The sequence below is a fragment of the Eriocheir sinensis genome, unplaced genomic scaffold, assembly GCF_024679095.1.
Source record: "Eriocheir sinensis breed Jianghai 21 unplaced genomic scaffold, ASM2467909v1 Scaffold1227, whole genome shotgun sequence".
Lineage (NCBI taxonomy): Eukaryota > Metazoa > Arthropoda > Malacostraca > Decapoda > Varunidae > Eriocheir > Eriocheir sinensis.
This window is the reverse complement of record NW_026110549.1, coordinates 13,930-30,000: the sequence shown is the minus strand read 5'-3', so window position 1 is coordinate 30,000 and position 16,071 is coordinate 13,930. Positions and strand designations below refer to the sequence as shown.

At 48.0% G+C, this 16,071-nt stretch overlaps 2 protein-coding genes across 51 annotated transcripts in view; one reads left to right on the top strand and one right to left on the bottom strand.

Annotated features, from left to right (window-relative positions):
- LOC126989593 (four and a half LIM domains protein 3-like) overlaps nt 1-5,598 on the bottom strand; it is a 6,245-nt gene extending 647 nt beyond the window's left edge. The window contains exons 1-3 of the mRNA XM_050848208.1: nt 5,527-5,598; nt 2,365-2,592; nt 137-311 (exon numbers count right to left, since the gene is read on the bottom strand). Coding sequence (XP_050704165.1) covers nt 137-311; nt 2,365-2,592; nt 5,527-5,598 — 475 coding nt within the window. The remainder of the gene's footprint in view (nt 1-136; nt 312-2,364; nt 2,593-5,526) is intronic.
- Nucleotides 5,599-6,857: 1,259 nt separating this feature from the next.
- On the top strand, nt 6,858-14,564 carry LOC126989590 (uncharacterized). Of its 50 annotated transcripts, none has more exons than XM_050848164.1 (12): nt 6,858-7,229; nt 7,718-7,915; nt 8,013-8,111; nt 8,308-8,406; nt 8,902-9,000; nt 9,197-9,295; nt 9,492-9,590; nt 9,787-9,984; nt 10,183-10,281; nt 10,676-11,339; nt 12,454-12,560; nt 14,449-14,564. In XM_050848164.1, exons 1-10 carry the CDS (start codon nt 6,874-6,876, stop codon nt 10,980-10,982), a joined length of 1,653 nt encoding a protein of 550 aa, XP_050704121.1. In that variant the 5' UTR covers nt 6,858-6,873; the 3' UTR covers nt 10,983-11,339; nt 12,454-12,560; nt 14,449-14,564. The 50 variants fall into 50 exon arrangements, 48 of the variants coding, with proteins under 48 accessions (XP_050704121.1, XP_050704117.1, XP_050704124.1 ...); XM_050848160.1 differs by having other exon boundaries at nt 8,803-9,000; XM_050848167.1 differs by lacking the exon at nt 8,308-8,406.
- The last annotated feature ends 1,507 nt before the right edge of the window (nt 14,565-16,071 follow it).

Here is a 16,071-nt window from a genome sequence, read left to right as displayed (position 1 = left end):
ATCCTGCCCCGGTAACGATTCTAATTCCACCTCTCCACCTGGTTGTCTGTCTGGTGTTAGTGTACTCCATCCTGCCCCGGTTCAAACTCCACCTCTCCGCCCAACCACCCTCCCCCACACACAGCCACAGCCGTACCCGTGATGGGGCGGGAACAGGCTGTACACCGCTTGGCAAACAGCTCCCCAAAGCAGTCCGCGCAGTACGGCTTGTCCTCCCGTGACGTGAAGCGCTGCCCGGCCAACGAAGCCTCACAGTTGGTGCAGGTGAAGCATTCGCGGTGCCACGGGTCGCTCTTGTAGGTGACGGCCCGCTGGTGATGATCTGGAGGTGGTGGTAGTAGTAGTAGTAGTAGTAGTAGTAGTAGTAGTAGTAGTAAGTGACAAATTTCTACCTTCCCTCCATCCCTCCCTTTTATCTATTTCCTTTCTCTCTTCCTTCCTTCCTTCCTTCCTTCCCTTCCTCTTCCTCCTTTTTCTCCTCCCCCTCCTTCTCTTCCCTTCCCCATTTCCTTCCTCCTCTTCCCCTTCCCTTCCTACCTCTCCTTCATTCCTTTCCTCCCTCCTCCCTTTTCTCTCTTTTCCTCACTTTTCTTCCTCTTCCTCCTCCTCCTCCCTTCCTTCTCTTCCCTTTTTTCTCTCTCCTCCTTTTCCTCCTCCTCCTCTTCCCTTCCCTCTTTTCTTTTTCCCCTTCCCTTCTTTCCGACTCCCCCCCCCCCCCCCCCTCTCTCTCTCTCTCTCAACCTAACGTAACCTAGCCAAGCCTCTCCTCTTTCTCGTTTCCTCCTCCTTTTTTTTTTGTCTCCCTTTCCTCCATCCTTCTCCTCCCTCCTCCTTCCTCCTCCGCCTCCTACCACCCTCACTTGGGGGCTTCGTGGTGCAGTGGTTAGCACACTCGGCTCACAATCGAGAGAGCCCGGGTTCGATTCCCGGGCGGAGTGGAAAAATTTAGGCGGCTTTTCCGATGCCCTACGGCCCTGTCCACCCAGCAGTGAATGGGTACCAGGTATTAATCGGGGGTTGTGTCCCGTCTCCTGGGATCTGTTCCTTTCTCCTATAATTCCTTTCCCTTCTGTCTCTCTCCGGCATAATATTATGACCATAGATGTTGTGTCCCGTCTCCTGGGATCTGTTCCCTTCTCCTATAATTCTTTCCCCTTTTGTCTCTCTCCGGCATATGACCACAGATGTTGTGTCCCGTCTCCTGGGATCTGTTCCCTTCTCCTATAATTCCTTCCCCTTCTGTCTCTCTCCGGCATATGACCACAGATGTTGTGTCCCGTCTCCTGGGGTCTGTTCCCTTCTCCTATAATTCCTTCCCCTCCTGTCTCTCTCCGGCATATGACCACAGATGTTGTGTCCCGTCTCCTGGGGTCTGTTCCCTTCTCCTATAATTCCTTCCCCTCCTGTCTCTCTCCGGCATATGACCACAGATGTTGTGTCCCGTCTCCTGGGGTCTGTTCCCTTCTCCTATAATTCCTTCCCCTCCTGTCTCTCTCCGGCATATGACCACAGATGTTGTGTCCCGTCTCCTGGGGTCTGTTCCCTTCTCCTATAATTCCTTCCCTTCTGTCTCTCTCCGGCATATGACCACAGATGTTGTGTCCCGTCTCCTGGGGTCTGTTCCCTTCTCCTATAATTCCTTCCCCTCCTGCCTCTCTCCGGCATATGACCACAGATGTTGTGTCCCGTCTCCTGGGGTCTGTTCCCTTCTCCTATAATTCCTTCCCTCTCCTGTCTCTCTCTGGCATATGACCTCAGATGTTGTGTCCCGTCTCCTGGGGTCTGTTCCCTTCTCCTATAATTCCTTCCCCTCCTGTCTCTCTCCGGCATATGACCAGAGATGTTGTGTCCCGTCTCCTGGTGTCTGTTCCCTTCTCCTATAATTCCTTTCCCTCCTGTCTCTCTCCGGCATATGACCACAGATGTTGTGTCCCGTCTCCTGGGGTCTGTTCCCTTCTCCTATAATTCCTTCCCCTCCTGTCTCTCTCCGGCATATGACCACAGATGTTGTGTCCCGTCTCCTGGGGTCTGTTCCCTTCTCCTATAATTCCTTCCCTCTCCTGTCTCTCTCTGGCATATGACCTCAGCTGTTGTGTCCCGTCTCCTGGGGTCTGTTCCCTTCTCCTATAATTCCTTCCCCTCCTGTCTCTCTCCGGCATATGACCACAGATGTTGTGTCCCGTCTCCTGGGGTCTGTTCCCTTCTCCTATAATTCCTTCCCCTCCTGTCTCTCTCTCGCATATGACCACAGATGTTGTGTCCCGTCTCCTGGGGTCTGTTCCCTTCTCCTATAATTCCTTCCCCTCCTGTCCCTCTCCGGCATATGACCACAGATGTTGCGCCGACTAAACGAAACTTTCCAACTTTTACCACCCTCACCTTGGAACACTTCACGCAGCGGGTCGCGAACTTCTGCTCGTAACAAGCGGCGCAGTAGATCTCCTGGTCGCGCGGGATAAAGCTCTTGGTGCCGATCGGAGTTTTGCACACACAGCAGCAGAAACACTTCTCATGCCACTGGCGAGCCTTGTACTCCATCTTCTTGTTGCCTGGAGGAGATGGAAGAGTTAGGGTTGACAAAGAATCCCACCACTACCACCATTTGTATAAGAGTTAGGGTTGACGGAGAATCCCACCACTACCACCATTTGTATAAGAGTTAGGGTTGACAAGGAATCCCACCACTACCACCATTTGTATAAGAGTTAGGGTTGACAGAGAATCCCACCACTACCACCATTTGTAAAAGAGTTAGGGTTGACAAAGAATCCCACCACTACCACCATTTGTATAAGAGTTAGGGTTGACAAAGAATCCCACCACTACCACCATTTGTATAAGAGTTAGGGTTGACAAAGAATCCCACCACTACCACCATTTGTATAAGAGTTAGGGTTGACGGAGAATCCCACCACTACCACCATTTGTATAAGAGTTAGGGTTGACAAAGAATCCCACCACTACCACCATTTGTATAAGAGTTAGGGTTGACAAAGAATCCCACCACTACCACCATTTGTATAGGAGTTAGGGTTGACAAAGAATCCCACCACTACCACCAATTGTATAAGAGTTAGGGTTGACAGAGAATCCCACCATTACCACCATTTGTATAAGAGTTAGGGTTCACAGAGAATCCCACCACTACCACCATTTGTATAAGAGTTAGGGTTGACAAAGAATCCCACCACTACCACCATTTGTATAAGAGTTAGGGTTGACAGAGAATCCCACCACTACCACCATTTGTATAAGAGTTAGGGTTGACAGAGAATCCCACCACTACCACCATTTGTATAAGAGTTAGGGCTGACAAAGAATCCCACCACTACCACCATTTGTATAAGAGTTAGGGTTGACAGAGAATCCCACCACTACCACCATTTGTATAAGAGTTAGGGTTGACAGAGAATCCCACCACTACCACCATTTGTATAAGAGTTAGGGTTGACAGAGAATCCCACCACTACCACCATTTGTATAAGAGTTAGGGTTGACAGAGGAGAGAGAAGGAAAAAGAGGAGCGGGAGAAGGACGAAGACGAGGAAGAAGAAAAAGGGAAGGAAAACAAGAGGAAAGGAGAAGGAGATCAAATGAAAAGGGATATCATGAAGAAAACGGAAGGAGGAGGAGGAGGAGGAGGAGGAGGAGGAAGAGGACAAGGAACAAAAGGGAAAGGAGGAAGAGCAGAAGTAGGAAGGGAAAGAAAGAGGGCATTGTACTCCATCTTCTTGTTGCATGGAAGAAAAGGGAAGAGTTAAGGTTGCGAGGGGAAGAGGAGGAAACATGGAAATGCAGGCAACAGAAGACCTATAGACTCATTACGAGGTTGCCCGCTCTGCTCGACAGCCGCTTGGTGCCCGCAGAGCATATGAAGCCCCTCGGTATTCAATTTACTCCTGTCGCAACGAAATGACGGTCGATTCGATTATTAAAGGAGTCGATGGTATTCGCATTTACTACTTCTGAGGGAAGATTGTTCTAATGGCGGATGACTCGGTCTGAGCAGAAACTCCTGCCAATCTCTGTATTACATCACAGAAGAAACTCCTGCCAATTCCTGTATTACATCACAGAAGAAACTCCTGCCAATTCCTGTATTACATCGCAGAAGAAACTCCTGCCAATTCCTGTATTACATCACAGAAGAAACTCCTGCCAATTCCTGTATTACATCACAGAAGAAACTCCTGCCAATTCCTGTATTACATCGCAGAAGAAACTCCTGCCAATTCCTGTATTACATCACAGAAGAAACTCCTGCCAATCTCTGTATTACATCGCAGAAGAAACTCCTGCCAATTCCTGTATTACATCGCAGAAGAAACTCCTGCCAATTCCTGTATTACATCACAGAAGAAACTCCTGCCAATTCCTGTATTACATCACAGAAGAAACTCCTGCCAATTCCTGTATTACATCGCAGAAGAAACTCCTGCCAATTCCTGTATTACATCACAGAAGAAACTCCTGCCAATCTCTGTATTACATCGCAGAAGAAACTCCTGCCAATTCCTGTATTACATCGCAGAAGAAACTCCTGCCTATTCCTGTATTACATCGCAGAAGAAACTCCTGCCAATTCCTGTATTACATCACAGAAGAAGCTCCTGCCAATTCCTGTATTACATCACAGAAGAAACTCCTGCCAATCTCTGTATTACATCACAGAAGAAACTCCTGCCAATTCCTGTATTACATCACAGAAGAAACTCCTGCCAATTCCTGTATTACATCACAGAAGAAACTCCTGCCAATCTCTGTATTACATCGCAGAAGAAACTCCTGCCAATTTCTGTATTACATCGCAGAAGAAGCTCCTGCCAATCTCTGTATTACATCGCAGAAGAAACTCCTGCCAATTTCTGTATTACATCGCAGAAGAAGCTCCTGCCAATTTCTGTATTACATCGCAGAAGAAACTCCTGCCAATTTCTGTATTACATCGCAGAAGAAACTCCTGCCAATTCCTGTATTACATCGCAGAAGAAACTCCTGCCAATCTCTGTATTACATCGCCTCGCTTGAATATATATAGACCATTGTTTCTAATTCTTAACCCGGTAGCAGCGACGGGCCAAATTTGTGGCTTTACCGTGTACCAGCGACGGGCCGAATTTGTGGCTTTACCGTGTACCAGCGACGGGCCAAATTTGTGCCATGATATAAATCCCCAAAATAGATGATGTATAAACTGATCACCAATGTGTTGATATATATTATGAAATGGTTTGCGCGAGTGATGATTTTTTCTAATTTTTCTCGCTCAGAGGGGCCTTTAAGAAACATGATCCCTGCAGCTACCACCACCGGGTTAAGTTAGTTTGTAGCTCAATAAAACTAGGAGTGGGTGACGTCACTGAAGTTATTCAGGGATGTACTTGAACACATGTATCATATCTTCTCGCAGGCGTTTCTTTTCCAGCGTGAAGAGATTGAGTCGCTTGAGTTGTTCCTCGCTCTAATGATTCGATGTCCTTCCTGTAGCTAGGTAACCAGAACTGTACCGCACACTCGAGGTCTTACCATCCAGTTATACAAGGACAGCATTACTTCCGGCGTCTTTTGCTCGAAGGTCCTCGCTGTGCACCCGAGCATGGTGTTGGCTTTGTTATATGTGCTTTTACAGTGCTTTGCATGTTTCAGGTCACTGCTGGTGATAACTCAAAGACCCGGTTCCTCCTGCACAATCTGCGGTGGTTTCCCGTACATGTTGTATGTAGGGTTACTGTTTCTGGATCAAAAGTGCATTACTTTACCTATGTTCACGTTGAATGACATTTGCCACTTTTCAGACCACTGAATGATCTGATCAAGGTCCCTTTGGATGGTTTCGCAATCGGCCGTCGTGAGAGCCCTTCCACTCACTTTCGTGTCGTCAGTAAACTTTGATAGGGAGGATTTTAATTCTGTTTCTCTATCGGTGATGTACAAGATCAATAGAATGGGTCCCGGCACTGATCCTTGCGGTGCTCCACTAGTGACTGGAAGCCACTCAAAAGCCTGCCCGCTGAAAACACTCGTTGTTTTCCATTGGTAAGCCAGTCTCTTATCCAGGCAGTCAGGTTGTTTCTTATTCCCGCTGACTGTAGTTTCTTTAGGAGTCGCTCATGAGGTACCTTTTCAAAGGCTTTTTGGAAGTCCAGATATATGATATCACTTGGGATGTGATTATCCCAGTTTTCATCTAGGAAGAAGTCCAGTAGATTCGTTAAGTAGGAACGCTTCCTTCTGAAACCGTGCTGGGCATCCGGTATTATATTATTGTCCTCTGGAAAACTGGCAAGTTTGTCTCTAACGATCTTTTCGAGGATTTTGGCTGCAACTGATGTTAAACTAATGGGCCTGTAGTTTAGGGCAACGTTCTTATCTTCTTCATTGAAAACATTCGCCATTTTCCAGTCTTGAGGTATCTTGTTTTGTTGTAGTGACTGGTTAAATATGCTAGTAAGTGGCTGTAGTATTTGCAGTTTTAATCCTTTCAATAACAACGGGGACAAGTTGTCGGGTCCCGTTGATTTGCTCGTGTAAGTTTGACAAGGTATTTTTTTTAACATCGTGGGCGCTTACGGCGTCAGTTTCTAGAGGCGAGATCCCCCTCGATGGGGTAGGGCACTCTTGAATGGTTTCCATGTCCTCAATCGTGAATACGGAAGCAAAATTACTGTTGACCCGTACGCTGCGAATGGCACGGATTTGGCCTTCACTGGTAGCCTGGTTCCATCGAGTCCCAGGTCTTTCTCTGCCTCTGCGGTGGATAGCGGAGTCGTTCCCATGTGGTATTGGTGTGCTGGATATCCCTTCACTGGTAGCCTGGTTACATACACTCCCAGGTCTTTCTCTGCCTCTGGGGTGGATAGTGGAGTGTTTCCCATGTGGTATTGGTGTGCTGGATATCCCTTCACTGGTAGCCTGATAACATACACTCCCAGGTCTTTCTCTGCCTCTGTGGTGGATAGTGGAGTGTTTCCCATGTGGTATTGGTGTGCTGGATATCCCTTCACTGGTAGCCTGATAACATACACTCCCAGGTCTTTCTCTGCCTCTGTGGTGGATAGTGGAGTGTTTCCCATGTGGTATTGGTGTGCTGGATATCCCTTTACTGGTAGCCTGGTAACATACACTCCCAGGTCTTTCTCTGCCTCTGTGGTGGATAGTGGAGTGTTTCCCGTGTGGTATTGGTGTGCTGGATATCCCTTCACTGGTAGCCTGGTAACATACACTCCCAGGTCTTTCTCTGCCTCTGTGGTGGATAGAGGAGTGTTTCCCATGTGGTATTGGTGTGTTGGATATCCCTTCACTGGTAGCCTGGTAACACTCCAGGTCTTTCTCTGCCTCTGTGGTGGATAGTGGAGTGTTTCCCATGTGGTATTGGTGTGCTGGATATCCCTTCACTGGTAGCCTGATAACATACTCCCTGGTCTTTCTCTGCCTCCGTGGCGGATAGTGGAGTGTTTCCCATGTGGTATTGGTGTGCTGGATATCCCTTCACTGGTAGCCTGGTAACATACATTCCCAGGTCTTTCTCTGCCTCTGTGGTGGATAGTGGAGTGTTTCCCATGTGGTATTGGTGTGCTGGAGATCCCTTCACGGGTAGCCTGGTAAACTACACTCCCAGGTCTTTCTCTGCCTCTGGGGTGGAGAGTGGAGTGTTTCCCATGTGTGATTAGTGTGCTGGATATCCCTTCACTGGTAGCCTGGTAAAATACACTCCCAGGTCTTTCTCTGCCTCTGTGGTGAATAGTGGAGTGTTTCCCATGTGGTATTGGTGTGCTGGATATCCCTTCACTGGTAGCCTGGTAACATACACTCCCAGGTCTTTCTCTGCCTCTGTGGTGGATAGTGGAGTGTTTCCCATGTGGTATTGGTGTGCTGGATATCCCTTCACTGGTAGCCTGGTAACATTCACTCCCAGGTCTTTCTCTGCCTCTGTGGTGGATAGTGGAGTGCTTCCCATGTGGTATTGGTGTGCTGGATATCCCTTCACTGGGAGCCCGATAACATACTCCCAGGTCTTTCTCTGCCTCCGTGGTGGATAGTGGAGTGTTTCCCATGTGGTATTGGTGTGCTGGATATCCCTTCACTGGTAGCCTGGTAACATACACTCCCAGGTCTTTCTCTGCCTCTGGGGTGGATAGTGGAGTGTTTCCCATGTGGTATTGGTGTGCTGGATATCCCTTCACTGGTAGCCTGGTAACATTCACTCCCAGGTCTTTCTCTGCCTCTGTGGTGGATAGTGGAGTGTTTCCCTTGTAGTATTGGTGTGCTGGATATCCCTTCACTGGTAGCCTGATAACATACTCCCAGGTCTTTCTCTGCCTCCGTGGTGGATAGTGGAGTGTTTCCCATGTGGTATTGGTGTGCTGGATATCCCTTCACTGGTAGCCTGGTAACATACACTCCCAGGTCTTTCTCTACCTCTGGGGTGGATAGTGAAGTGTTTCCCATGTGGTATTGGTGTGCTGGATATCCCTTCACTGGTAGCCTGGTAACATACACTCCCAGGTCTTTCTCTGCCTCTGTGGCGGATAGTGGAGTGTTTCCCATGTGGTATTGGTGTGCTGGATATCCCTTCACTGGTAGCCTGGTAACATACATTCCCAGGTCTTTCTCTGCCTCTGTGGTGGATAGTGGAGTGTTTCCCATGTGGTATTGGTGTGCTGGATATCCCTTCACTGGTAGCCTGGTAAAATACACTCCCAGGTCTTTCTCTGCCTCTGGGGTGGAGAGTGGAGTGTTTCCCATGTGGTATTGGTGTGCTGGATATCCCTTCACTGGTAGCCTGGTAAAATACACTCCCAGGTCTTTCTCTGCCTCTGTGGTGGATAGTGGAGTGTTTCCCATGTGGTATTGGTGTGCTGGATATCCCTTCACTGGTAGCCTGGTGACATACACTCCCAGGTCTTTCTCTGCCTCTGTGGTGGATAGTGGAGTGTTTCCCATGTGGTATTGGTGTGCTGGATATCCCTTCACTGGTAGCCTGGTAACATTCACTCCCAGGTCTTTCTCTGCCTCTGTGGTGGATAGTGGAGTGCTTCCCATGTGGTATTGGTGTGCTGGATATCCCTTCACTGGGAGCCCGATAACATACTCCCAGGTCTTTCTCTGCCTCCGTGGTGGATAGTGGAGTGTTTCCCATGTGGTATTGGTGTGCTGGATATCCCTTCACTGGTAGCCTGGTAACATACACTCCCAGGTCTTTCTCTGCCTCTGTGGTGGATAGTGGAGTGTTTCCCATGTGGTATTGGTGTGCTGGATATCCCTTCACTGGTAGCCTGGTGACATACACTCCCAGGTCTTTCTCTGCCTCTGTGGTGGATAGTGGAGTGTTTCCCATGTGGTATTGGTGTGCTGGATATCCCTTCACTGGTAGCCTGGTAACATTCACTCCCAGGTCTTTCTCTGCCTCTGTGGTGGATAGTGGAGTGCTTCCCATGTGGTATTGGTGTGCTGGATATCCCTTCACTGGGAGCCCGATAACATACTCCCAGGTCTTTCTCTGCCTCCGTGGTGGATAGTGGAGTGTTTCCCATGTGGTATTGGTGTGCTGGATATCCCTTCACTGGTAGCCTGGTAACATACACTCCCAGGTCTTTCTCTGCCTCTGGGGTGGATAATGGATTGTTTCCCATGTGGTATTGGTGTGCTGGATATCCCTTCACTGGTAGCCTGGTAACATACACTCCCAGGTCTTTCTCTGCCTCTGTGGTGGATAGTGGAGTGTTTCCCTTGTAGTATTGGTGTGCTGGATATCCCTTCACTGGTAGCCTGATAACATACTCCCAGGTCTTTCTCTGCCTCCGTGGTGGATAGTGGAGTGTTTCCCATGTGGTATTGGTGTGCTGGATATCCCTTCACTGGTAGCCTGGTAACATACACTCCCAGGTCTTTCTCTGCCTCCGTGGTGGATAGTGGAGTGTTTCCCATGTGGTATTGGTGTGCTGGATATCCCTTCACTGGTAGCCTGGTAACATACACTCCCAGGTCTTTCTCTGCCTCTGTGGTGGATAGTGGAGTGTTTCCCTTGTAGTATTGGTGTGCTGGATATCCCTTCACTGGTAGCCTGGTAACATACACTCCCAGGTCCTTCTCTGCCTCTGTGGTGGATAGAGGAGTGTTTTCCTTGTGGTATTGGTGTGCTGGATATCCCTTCACTGGTAGCCTGGTAACATACACTCCCAGGTCTTTCTCTGCCTCTGTGGTGGATAGTGGAGTGTTTCCCATGTGGTATTGGTGTGCTGGATATCCCTTCACTGGTAGCCTGGTAACATACGCTCCCAGGTCTTTCTCTGCCTCTGGGGTGGAGAGTGGAGTGTTTCCCATGTGGTATTGGTGTGTGGATATCCCTTCACTGGTAGCCTGGTAACATACACTCCCAGGTCTTTCTCTGCCTCTGTGGTGGATAGTGGAGTGTTTCCCATGTGGTATTGGTGTGTGGATATCCCTTCACTGGTAGCCTGGTAACATACACTCCCAGGTCTTTCTCTGCATCTGGGGTGGATAATGGAGTGTTTCCCATGTGGCATTGGTGTGCTGGATATCCCTTCACTGGTAGCCTGGTAAAATACACTCCTAGGTCTTTCTCTGCCTCTGTGGTGGATAGAGGAGTGTTTCCCATGTGGTATTGGTGTGCTGGATATCCCTTCACTGGTAGCCTGGTAAAATACACTCCCAGGTCTTTCTCTGCCTCTGTGGTGGATAGTGGAGTGTTTCCCATGTGGTATTGGTGTGCTGGATATCCCTTCACTGGTAGCCTGGTAACATACACTCCCAGGTCTTTCTCTGCCTCTGTGGTGGATAGTGGAGTGTTTCCCATGTGGTATTGGTGTGCTGGATATCCCTTCACTGGTAGCCTGGTAACATTCACTCCCAGGTCTTTCTCTGCCTCTGTGGTGGATAGTGGAGTGTTTCCCATGTGGTATTGGTGTGCTGGATATCCCCTCCCACGGTGCAGGACTACATTTTTCTTCATTGAATTATAGCAGCCACTTTTTCATCCGTTCCTGTAGCGTGGTGAGGTCTTCTTGTAGGAAATCCGCAGTCAATGTTTTAAGACTCATCTGGTGTAAATACTGTATATATATCTGTGTGAAAGGACCTACCAATCTATATATATCTGTGTAAGAAAACGAACCCCATGCATCTGTATAAATCTGTCTCCATTGCAGCCAACCGTCGCTGGGTCGCCGTGCCGCTGGGAGGGGGGGGTGGCCGCCTGGCACTCCTGGACCACACTGCCCCGGGGAGGGTGCCAGAAGGGGTGACGCCAAGTGTTGTCAACGGCACCAATGTCACGGATTTTGCCTTCGATCCCTTCAATGTCAACTCCCTGGCTGTCGGTAAGTAGTAGTAGTAGTAGTAGTAGTAGTAGTAGTAGTAGTAGTAGTAGTAGTAGTAAACTTAAAGAAATATCATAGAAGAATACAGATTTAGTTTGACAAATAATAGAGAGAGAGAGAGAGAGAGAGAGAGAGAGAATATATAATAAGCATATTTTGAATTTTGAGTGTGTATTTACCTAGTTGTATTTACCTACCTGTATTTACCTACCTGTATTTACCTACCTGTATTTAGCTAGTTGTATTTACCTACCTGTATTTACCTAGTTGTATTTACCTACCTGTATTTACCTACCTGTATTTAGCAAGTTGTATTTACCTACCTGTATTTACCTAGTAGTATTTACCTACCTGTATTTAGCTAGTTGTATTTACCTACCTATATTTACCTACCTGTATTTAGCAAGTTGTATTTAGCTAGTTGTATTTAGCTAGTTGTATTTAGCTATTTGTGACATAGGGGAAAGGAGCTACACTCGCGCTGTCCCGTCTCCATATCCGCTCTTATCCAACTCTTCCTTAAAATCATGAATGTTTCTTGCATAAACCACCTCCTCCTCCAGTCCATTCCACAGCTTCTGTTTGGGAAGCTAAACTTTTTCACATCTCGCCTACACGTGGTCGCCCTCAACTTCTTTCCATGTCCTCTCGTTTCTCTCTCGCTCCACACACACACACAGGTCCTCTCTGTCCAGATTCTCCACCCCGCTGGCCACCCTGTACACCGCTATCAGGTCTCCTCTCTCTCTTCTTCTCTCCAGGGTTGTGAGCCCCATGCCATTGAGTCTCTCCTCGTACATCCGATCCCTAAGTTCCGGTACCATCTTAGTTGCCACTCTCTGCACTCTTTCCAGCTTTCTTATGTTCTTCTTTTCGTGAAGAGACCAGACCACTGCTGCATACTCCAACCTTGGCCTTATCATTGCAACTATTATTTTCTTCATCATCTCCTCGGCCAAATACACAAATGCCGTCCTTATGTTCCTCAGCAAATTCCTCAGCAAGTCTCTCCTCCTCATAAGTCCGATGTGTGTGTGTGTGTGTGTGTGTGTGTGTGTGTGTGTGTGTGTGTGTGTGTCTATTTATCTTATCTATCTATCCACCACCTTTTCAGCTTGTGACGATGGAAGGATCAACTTGTGGACCATCCCAGAGAGCGGACTGAAGGAACTGACTAACACTCCCACTGAAACATTGACAGATCTCACTTCAAATGATAAGGTAAAACTGCCACTACTACTACTACTACTACTACTACTACTACTACTACTACTAGGGGGCTTCGTGGTGCAGTGGTTAGCACACTCGGCTCACAACTGAGAGAGCCCGGGTTCGATTCCCGGGCGGAGTGGAAAAATTTGGGCAGCTTTTCCGATACCCTACGCCCCTGTCCACCCAGCAGTGAATGGGTACCAGGTATTAATTGGGGGCTGTGTCCCGTCTCCTGGGGTCTGTTCCCTTCTCCTATGATTCCTTCCCCTTCTGTCTCTCTGGCATATGACCACAGATGTTGTGTCCCGTCTCCTGGGGTCTGTTCCCTTCTCCTATGATTCCTTCCCCTTCTGTCTCTCTCTGGCATATGACCACAGATGTTGTGTCCCGTCTCCTGGGGTCTGTTCCCTTCTCCTATGATTCCTTCCCCTTCTGTCTCTCTGGCATATGACCACAGATGTTGTGTCCCGTCTCCTGGGATCTGTTCCCTTCTCCTATGACTCCTTTCCCTTCTGTCTCTCTCTGGCATATGACCACAGATGTTGTGTCCCGTCTCCTGGGATCTGTTTCCTTCTCCTATAATTCCTAACCCCTTCTGTCTCTCTCTGGCATATGACCACAGATGTTGTGTCCCGTCTCCTGGGGTCTGTTCCCTTCTCCTATAATTCCTTCCCCTTCTGTCTCTCTCCGGCATATGACCACAGATGTTGTGTCCCGTCTCCTGGGATCTGTTTCCATCTCCTATAATTCCTAACCCCTTCTGTCTCTCTCCGGCATATGACCACAGATGTTGTGTCCCGTCTCCTGGGATCTGTTCCCTTCTCCTATGATTCCTTTCCCTTCTGTCTCTCTCTGGCATATGACCACAGATGTTGTGTCCCGTCTCCTGGGGTCTGTTTCCTTCTCCTATAATTCCTAACCCCTTCTGTCTCTCTCCGGCATATGACCACAGATGTTGTGTCCCGTCTCCTGGGATCTGTTTCCTTCTCCTATAATTCCTAACCCCTTCTGTCTCTCTCCGGCATATGACCACAGATGTTGTGTCCCGTCTCCAGGGGTCTGTTCCCTTCTCCTATAATTCCTTCCCCTTCTGTCTCTCTCTGGCATATGACCACAGATGTTGCACCCACTAAACCAAACTTTACAACTTTCTACTACTACTACTACTACTACTACTACTGCTTCTAACACTGCTGCTGCTGCTCACACCAAAACCCTAAAACAACAACAACAACAGTTTGGTTTTATATGGATTTTCACGGAAGATCTTTTAGGATTTTTAAATTTCCCGCTCAATTGGATATTTAAAAATCCTTGAAAATCGAAAATGCACATACAACCAAAATCAAACCATTGGAAACTGTAATTATAACAACAACACTGGCAACACCAAAAACAAACACTCACAGCAACACAGCACAACAAGGGCCAATTTCACATTCACCCTGTTTGTTTTGATCGTTACCAATGGTTTATGTTCGTCTCCCAGCAAGTTTTCCTCCGATTTTCTCCCCTTTCCTCCACTCCTTTCCTCTTTCCCTAGGTATCAAAGTGAAGCTTGATTTTTCCTCTTTCTCCTCCTGGCTTCCTCATCTTCCTCCTCCTTTTCGTTTCCCTGCTATCTCTGTTTTATCAAGGTCTCCATCTTCCTCTTGACTGGGTTGTGTTGTTCTCCCAGCAAGTTTTCCTCCAATTTTCTCCCCTTTCCTCCACTCCTTTCCTCTTTCCCTAGGTACCAAAATGAAGCTTGATCTCTCCTCTTTCTCCTCCTGGCTTCCTCATCTTCCTCCTCCTTTTCGTTTCCCTGCTATCTCTGTTTTTATGAAGGACTGCATCTTCCTCCTCCTTTTCGTTTCCCTGCTATCTCTGTTTTATCAAGGTCTTCCCTTCCCCCCAGGTAACAGCGCTGCGTTTCCACCCTCTGGCTACTGGAGTACTGGCAGCTGTCACTTCAGGCCATGTGGTCAAGATCTGGGACACACAGCTGCCAAGGGTGACTCTGAGTCTGACCAATCATCCCAGGTGAGGAGGAGGAGGAGGAGGAGGAAGAAGAAGGAGGGGAACTACTACTATTACTACTACTACTACTACTACTACTACTACTACTACTACTACTACTACTTCTATTCTACTTGCAGATCTTCAGTGGGGCCTGGTTAGGATATGGACGGCTATTTGCCACTCTTTGCCGCGATGGTTTTGTCCGAATCTACGAGCCAAGGAAGAGTTCAACGCCAGTTATGGATGGTGGCGATGGCAGTGGTGGTGGTGGTGGTGGTGGGAGAGGAGGGAGGATACTGTGGGGCCCCAAGGATGAACTACTCATCACCACTGGGTTCAACAGGTGAGGTGGGAACAGTTGATTGAAAGGAAGATAGCAGAGGAAGACAGCAAGAGCAGGGGGAACTATGAACCCTGTAGCACCGGGGACCATGTTTCTTAATGGTCCCTCTAATCGAGAAAAATGAGAAAAAATCACCACTCACACAAACCATTTCATAATATATATCAAAGCATTTGTGATCAGTTTACGTACCATCTATTTTGGGGGGTTCAAATCATGGCACAAATTTGGCCCATCGCTGCTACACGGTAAAGCCACAAATTTGGCCCATCGCTGCTATATGGTAAAGCCACAAATTTGGCCCATCGCTGCTATGAGGTTAAGCTTCATTACATACCCTCGTATCTTGGCTCAGAACAATGGTGGGCGGCTTAACCCAGTGGTGGTAGCAGCGGGGACCATGTTTTTTAATGGTCCCTCCAAGCGAGAAAAATGAGAAAAAATCACCACTCACACACACCATTTCATAATATATATCAAAGCATTTGTGATCAGTTTACGTACCATCTATTTTGGGTGGTTCAAATCCTATTCACCGGGTTGTCTCTGTAAGAAACAATCCTAAGTGGAGGAGGTCAAGGGGGTGCCCACAGAGTTCCTGGCTTGAGCAAGGTGATAGATCCTGCAGGGAGGTACTCGGGGTGGGAAGGGGTCCTGCAGGGAGACTGGGCTTGGCGTTGTGGGCTGGGAGAAGCAACACGCCCCCAGTAATTGAAGTGTTGGTGATGGGGTAGATTAGGGTTGGTATTACAAGACACTTTCTCTTCTCAAATCAGTTATTTCTGAAGGTCAAAGAGCGGGTCAGTCGGGTTCTAATGAGCGCTTCTTCAGGTTCATGGTACAGAGGAAGGGTCAAACTACCACCAGGGTCGTAAAACTACCCCTGGAAATGCCCACAACTCCTAGGAAAGCCTTGTCAAATACGTGTTCTTGGGCAACGAAATGTCTTATAATATGACCCTAGGTTTTAGCATATGGATATGACTTGTGCCTAGATTCCTGATGAGATATGTATACTTGAAGATTTTATGCATTACTACTACTACCACTACTACTACCACTGGTCCTACTACCACAGGGTATCGGAGAGGCAGATCAGTGTTTACAGCACCAAGAACATCAGCAAGCCAGTCACCACTATCGGCATCGACGTTAGCCCGGCAATCCTGACACCAT

Excerpts from the sequence above, each read along its gene's own strand:
- LOC126989590 (XM_050848159.1), top strand. The coding sequence starts at position 6,874 with ATGTGGTATTGGTGTGCTGGATATCCCTTCACTGGTAGCCTGATAACA. Across the intron at positions 8,112-8,307 it reads CTGGTAACATACACTCCCAG|GTCTTTCTCTGCCTCCGTGG; the intron begins GTCTTTCTCTGC and ends ACATACTCCCAG. Across the intron at positions 8,902-9,097 it reads CTGGTGACATACACTCCCAG|GTCTTTCTCTGCCTCCGTGG; the intron begins GTCTTTCTCTGC and ends ACATACTCCCAG.